This window comes from Limulus polyphemus, unplaced genomic scaffold (genome assembly GCF_000517525.1).
Source record: "Limulus polyphemus unplaced genomic scaffold, Limulus_polyphemus-2.1.2 Scaffold1, whole genome shotgun sequence".
NCBI classification, from domain to species: Eukaryota; Metazoa; Arthropoda; class Merostomata; order Xiphosura; family Limulidae; genus Limulus; species Limulus polyphemus.
In genome coordinates this window covers 3,872,120-3,879,548 of record NW_013665611.1, presented here as the reverse complement: position 1 = coordinate 3,879,548, position 7,429 = coordinate 3,872,120, and the positions used below count along the sequence as shown (strand labels likewise).

At 30.2% G+C, this 7,429-nt stretch overlaps 1 protein-coding gene across 1 annotated transcript in view; it reads left to right on the top strand.

Annotated features, from left to right (window-relative positions):
- LOC106461606 (probable ATP-dependent RNA helicase DDX43) overlaps positions 1-6,342 on the top strand; it is a 12,026-nt gene extending 5,684 nt beyond the window's left edge. Inside the window, exons 2-6 of the mRNA XM_013921479.2 lie at positions 1,555-1,655; positions 2,238-2,293; positions 2,502-2,555; positions 3,245-3,309; positions 6,201-6,342. Coding sequence (XP_013776933.1) covers positions 1,555-1,655; positions 2,238-2,293; positions 2,502-2,555; positions 3,245-3,309; positions 6,201-6,228 — 304 coding nt within the window. The 3' untranslated portion in view covers positions 6,229-6,342. The remainder of the gene's footprint in view (positions 1-1,554; positions 1,656-2,237; positions 2,294-2,501; positions 2,556-3,244; positions 3,310-6,200) is intronic.
- Positions 6,343-7,429: the final 1,087 nt, after the last annotated feature.

The window sequence follows — 7,429 nt, the reverse complement described above, 5'->3', positions numbered from 1 at the left end:
TTATTTCAAAATGCATATATATAAAACCTAAAAAAATTATTTCCTTTCACATCCTCCATGTGCAAAATTTGATAAGGCTTAGCAACCTATGGCAAGCAGCAAACGAGTACAAAGTTTGTAACTAGAAGAGATAATTGTTTACTATACTTCTTTATTTAATATTCTAAGTTTTAAGAAAAATAAGTTTAAGAACTTATTTGTAAATAGTAATAATATATATACATATATAATGTATTATAACTAAATGTGACTATATTATACAAAATACTAGTCCACTAAAACACAGCCAAGACAGATTCACTTTGTAAAGGCCAGTTTTATATCCTTGGATATGGTAACATGTGCACTTGTACCGCATCCTTGTAACTCCTGTAATATTAGCCAGGCACAGATGAAAGGTCAATATAATAAAAATAAATAAATAAATATAGATGTATAATGTTTTGAGATTTAAGCTATTTAGACTAAACACTTGTGTTTTCATGTTATAATTTGTAGTAATTCTAAAACAAAAAAAGCACAATTTATATTTATTTCTTACTTTTTTATGGTGGTTACGAGGTCAGTCAAATCGACCCAACTCGTACAGAGATACAGTAGTGAAAATAAAGAGACAAAATTCCGACCTCCTAACCACTTTGTACTTGTTATAGTTTTCATGCCATAACTTTTAAATTAGTAAGTGTATCTTCACAAAATTTTGCATATTATCAGTAAATATTACAAGGCATTTGTACATAAAATATCATCTTTATTTATATTAAGTTTAAGATTTCTTAAGTAATGTTTTCTCATGTCTTTTTTTTCTTGAATGCGGACTATCCAACATGCAAAGTAATTTTGATTTTAAGATTAAAAATACTTTTATGCATTAAAAAATTTTCAAATTTCACATGCAAAATCTTTATAACCTCCAGATAATTATCAAACTTTTTTTTTAGAAAAACTCAAAGATTTGTCTATATTTGTGGTCCAACTGCCCTGGCCACCAACATGGGATGTGGGTACCATGATCCCTTAAATCCAGCCTCGAGTCGTGGATCCTCAGCTGCATGGTTGGGGCTGGCCCATCATACTTACTTGGGTAATATTCCACCCTTTTCACTTTTCTTAAGTTCTGGGTGACAAGCATACCTGTTCTGGGAGGTATGTATGTTTCGGAAGTTATCATTTTTCTAATCTGAAAATGTATTTCCAAACATACTTATCTCCTCTGACACTCTCCCTCCCTTCCTTCCCACTAAGAGCCAGTGTTTCTGACTGGGATGGATAAGTCTTGAAAAAGTTATTATATTGTCTTCATACAGTGCTTGTATACAGTACCTGCATAGCAGGCCGGTGTAAAGTTTTGCAAATTAGAATTTGCCAAGGGCAGTCAAGTGGGGTATAAAAGACTGGAGCAAGCGAACACAATGTTTAGATGGCAAAAATGTAGATAAAGAAATAGCTATAAGTGTCAGCAGAGGTAAGTATGTTTGGAAATACATTTTCAGATTAGGAAAATGATAACTTTCATATTTGGTGGCCGTGTAAAAAATCTATTATTTGTTTCAGATATGAAAACAACAACATTGTGGTTTCAAAACTTGATGAAAATGACAACAGGCCTATTCCCAATCCTGTTTGGAAATTTGAACAGGGATTTGAACATTTTCGTAAGTTTTTATAACTGTGATGTGATTTAAAATGTTTCAAAATTTTAATGTATTTTAGCACTTTTTTATATGTTAGAATACCTTTATTAGATTGAGAGTAAGTAGATATACTTCTTAATTAACTTAAAGTGTATCTGTTCTTGAATATGTTAACATTAAAAATATTTTGAGTATCTTATCTAGATGTACATAGCATTTTAAATTTATTTTAAATGTGATACCTTCTTGAAAAAGAAATCATTAAAGCAATGATCAAAATACCTTGCACGGAAATAATTAAACATGACTTAAGTGAGTTATGTTAATAGTAGGATGAAACTACATTAGAACTAATTTCAAGATAATTTACTAAAATAATTCAATTTAATGATTTTATTTCCTTAGTCAGCTGTTATAATGCTTCTTTAGTTTTACCAGAAAAATTTATTGGGGAACTTTGGAGATATTTACTTTTATTGATGATGTATTATGATATGAAGATTAACTATTAAGTTTTCAAAACTTGTTACTTGTAGTTTAGTTTCTTTTATGCTTATATAATTGTACCAGTCATAATTGTTTTGCTTGCTGTCTATTTTCTAGCTGAAATCTTAGATGAAATAAACAAGCAGGGATTTGAGCATCCTTCACCTGTGCAGGTAATCTCAAAATAGAAATAGTAAAACCTTTTCAAAGTTATATCTTTATTTGTAGCAAGCAGAAATAGATATAAAGTTTCTATATAAAATTGATATGAAGTTTAGGAAGTAAAAAGTATAGTGCATATAAAGAAATACATATAGATCAGTTCTTTGTATGAAATTTTCATACAAAGGTTGTATTTTCTTAGATGATTTTATTTTTCAGTGTCAGTCTTGGCCAATCCTACTTCAAGGTTATGACATGATTGGAATTGCTCAAGTAAGTATGCTTGTTAAAATGACATTTCTTGTGACTGCATGTCCTAGATTTAAAGTATACTGATCAAGTTATACCAAACATTTTATAATTTTTTAGCCATAATTTCTCATTACTTAGTAAGGTTTTAAATGTTTGTAAAGTGCATTTACTAAATAGAAAACTATTTAAGATTTTAATGGTGCATTAACAAAATCTAAACCTAATTGAATTTGAAAACTGTGTATCAGTTGATATGGTACCTGACTGTATGCATCAGCTTAAAAAACAATGTTATGTGGCTGTATGCATCAGCTTCAAGAACTCTGTGTGTTAACTGGCTGTATAAGTTTGTTTCCCCAGCTCAGTATTTGTTTTGGCTGGTTGTATACATTAACTTCCACTGCCTACTACATCACAGGGATGGACACATTAGCGAGTGCTTATTCATGTCTTACATAGCAGTTGTTACTAGTACTGTATATACGTACGGTATATACTAACTATATCATTTCTCTGAAACTACTGAGCACTGTGATCTGCCACAACTTGGTTTATTATTTACTTTGTTCTATTTTGTGAATTCAAGATTTAAGTGTGTAGATTTATCTGCCAGACAAATAAATTCAGTGAATATTTCTTTGTGGTTGTGTTTTTAATGTTGACAGATAGAGGTTTAGTGTTGAGTTTATTGAGTATATGTTGTTTTTTAGACAGGCACAGGAAAAACTATAGCATTTCTTCTTCCTGCTTTTATTCATATAGACAATCAAGTCATGTAAGTTTTATTATTGTTTTTACATTAATTGGTAGAATACATTATATCTATTTTCTTTTATTAATTTTATATATAGTTTATGTAACTTTTGGTGCACTATCATATAATAATTCAATGCAAAAAAAGCTACATATTTTTTTCTGTTAGAAATAAGGAAAACAAATTTGACTATTTGATTTTGAACATTTATCGCTTTTAGGAGAAAAGTAACTAATGCAAGACTTAAATTTTTTTTGTTGCTTCATTACTGAGTTTGTAGTATCAATATGTGAACTTGTGTATAGGAAGACAGCTATTTTTTTATCAATATTTTTTATATAATTTTTACTCATTCTAAAATGATTTGTGAACAAAACCTTGCCTTTTCAACTTCTTTTGGAATATAATAACTGTTGTACATAATTTTCTCATATAAAACTAATTTTTCTGTACAGCTTATCATTTCATTAGTCAAAATCTAACAAAACTTTAACTCATAACTATTGACCTGGCCAGGTGGTTAAGGTGCTCAACTTGCAATTTTTGGTTGGTAGATTTGAATCTCTGTCCCACCAAACATGCTTCCCCTTTCACTTGTGGGGGTGTTATAATGTGATGGTCAATCCTATTGTTCATTGGTAAAAGAGTAGCCCAAGAGGTGTTGGTGTGTGATACAGACTAGCTGCCTTACCTATCTTTTACTGCTAAATTAAGGACGGCTAGTGCAGATAACCCTCGTGTAGTTTTGTACGAAATTCAAAACAACCCAAATCATAATTATTGATCCCCAGATGGTTCAACATTAAGTTTGAGGGCTAACAATAGTAAAATGTGGGGTTCTATTTCCCATAGTGCATGCAGCACAGATAGCTATCATACGATGTTTTATTAAATAATTTTATGTTTTCGAAATGGTGTATTTAAGTGTTTTACACTCACAAAGAATAAACTTATCATTCTATAGGTATTTGAAGAACTTGTAGCATCCCACCACAATTTAATTCTTGGTATTGTTAGTCGACACTAGGCAGCTGGTACATAATTGCATAGAGTTGTTTAAACATTTGTTTAACAACAAGTAAAAGCTTGGAATAACAACAAGTTAAAGCTTGGAATGGTCTATTCTTTCATTGTGGGTATGTCTGTGGGCCAGACTAGTTTTAGAGAATTCCTCTCCTCCTCAGTGACCCTGGACACTACCAATGAAACTTCAGACCAGTCTGTACCCCAAATGAAAGAATAGACCATTCCAAGCTTTTACTTGCTGTTAAACAAATGTTTAAACAACTCTATGCAATTATGTACCAGCTGCCTACTCAAATTTTGTTTTTGAGTAAAACTATTTTATCTTCTATTTTCTCTACACTTAAATTATATGTGCTCAGTCCAGTTTATCAGCCTTTTTTTCTAGAATGATTTCAGATTGTAACAAAAAATTACAATTATTTATCCTAAATAGCCTCAGGTTTGTAACAATTTACATACATTTTCATTTAATTTTATTGTTATATTGCCCTTTGAACTGTATCTATCTAATAAACATGCATAACAAAGCTGGAAACACCTGGTTGCAAATAGCTCAATTTACGGTAAAACACAGTTTGAATTACGTAATGCACATGCAGTTCACTTGCATATTTCACCAAGAAATTTTTGTTTTAAATATTTTTTCATATATATATTTTCTTATTTAACTTAATAGGTTTCTAATTTTTATATTTTAGTTATTTTTATAGCAATAAATAAAAATATACATAAAAAAACAAGAAATTTTTGCTCTTACTTTTTGCATATAAAGAAGTACAGGATGAAAATTTATTTGAATAAATCCTTTTGAAATAAAAAAAATAAAATTTATATTAAGATTTGGTTTGTTAGCCGTGTTTTGATGCCAAGTTTATTTATATGCACTGATATTTAAGTAGTTTAATTAAATTTTGAATAATTCTGTAAAAAAAAAAAAAGGTCATGACATGCATACTTTTATCTACACATATACAGAGGGTTAAACACTTTATGTGCATATACAGTTTAAAGAAAAATTACCTTGCAAATAAATCAGCATCTTCATCATCATTGTGTCATTATTTCTGGGCAACTTAATTTAGAAAACAGATTTTACAGGATTATATCTTAAAAGTGATCTTTTATACATTTATATATATTAACTCCAATGTTTTACAATTTAAAGCAAAAATATATCATACCTATTCTAGGCTCAATATGTTGACTGAGTACTCCTAATGTAAAACAATTTTATATAGAAGGTTCACACTTTTTCTTTTTTTCAGAATTAGGAAATTATGAAGACTTTTAAATAATTAAAATTTATGATCTATAGAATATGGGAAAAATAATTCAAATGGCAAAATATCATTTGTAAAGTAGTCTTATAATTCCAAACACTTATGGAATGAATGTGGATTTTCTTTTTACTTTTACATGGATAATCTTTTACCTGTCAGTCATGTGTACAAGGTGAATCTTGTATAGCTATTGAACTATAAACAAGCAGACCTAATCCTCTTTTTAATATTTAGTGACTCAATAATATTACCTCACATTTACTCAAAATTACCAACACATTCATAAACTCAGACCTTCTTTTAAACTCCTAAGCATCCTCACAAAGTTGAGTTTGCATATATATCTTACATTTTTCAGTAAAATTGATTTCAGCACATTTAGTTCATAATTTTATGTATGTCAAATCAGTGTTGCAACATTAATGGTCACACTCATAATTAAAATATATTGTCATTTAACTTCATCATGAACATTAAGTTTACCTAAGATTTATTTTGACAATAGCTATTGCATAATGTTATTTACTGAAAGAAAATTTTTAACAATTTCCAATTATATCGGGGATTAAAATTTCACGCTGATTGGTTATTCCCACTTTTTTTTAGACATGCTACTGGGCAGCTACAAGATTGATGCAAACTCAATGAAAAAAAAAAAAAATTGCAAACAAAATTTTTACATATGCTACAGAAAACCCTTTGTTACTACTCCTAGAAGTAAACAGTGGAGTCTGAAAATCTGCTTGACCAATGACAAATAGTCCTTATAAATCAAGTTCAGCTCTGCTTAACAGGTCGGTGCCATTTTAGAACTAACACGTTTTGTTAATCTTGTTCGCTTTGAGATGAAAATACTACTGAAAGTCAGAGGTGTTGCTAGGTGCTTAAAAGAATCGGGGCTCGGGCCCAGAACTCGGAATTTTTGTTATTTCAGCATGATATTGATCATGGTTTTCTATTCTGATTCTTCAAGAACACAAAATGGATTTGGGGCACTGTTAAGTAGACTCCTTTGCCAGTGCCTAGCAACTCCTCTGCTGTAAGTTGAGAATGAAAATGCACACAGTGTGAGAGATTGGAAGTGTTTCCAGGAGAAATTCTGTTGGTTGTTGTTTGACAAAGTAGTAACACTTGAGTTCAAAAATAACAGTGGGAAAATAAAAACATGGCATGTAAACACTGTGACATTTTTCTTGAAAGAAGACTGTCCAAAAAATAATTAAATGTCCTGTTGTGGAAGTTTAACATATTTGTACTGTTATTAGTGCACAAATATTGGAGATGTACAATATAGAGTCAGTAATGTTAACATTACATTAATTCTGCATGAGTTGTTTAAATATTAAGCTAAGATGTTGTAGATTTTCTTTTAAAATAACCCATTTTCTACACTCCTTCACCCATTTCTCCAGACTTGTTCCAACTGTGAACTTGTCTGTATATGCTAGTAACTTTCAGATTTTTTCAGCCTAACTTGTTCTATACATATGCACATGAGAAGAATCATAAAAATACTCTTCCAGTACATGCAACTGGCAGAAATGTTACTATTGTAAGGAGGTAACATTGCTTTCTGACAACACTAATCATGCTGTTACTTATCCTCTGTATTATGTAAAACAATGTTTACTTTCATGACTTAAACTGGTTGTATTATATGTGAATGTATGATTAGGATTAATCATGTAACATGAATGTGGTTAATAGGAATGACTTGCAGCTAAGGGTTCATGGCTCAAACTTGTCTGGTTGTGCTGTATGTGAATGTAAGATTAGATTGAATCTTGTTACATGAATGTGGCTGATAGGGATGACTTGCAGCTGAGGATTCATGG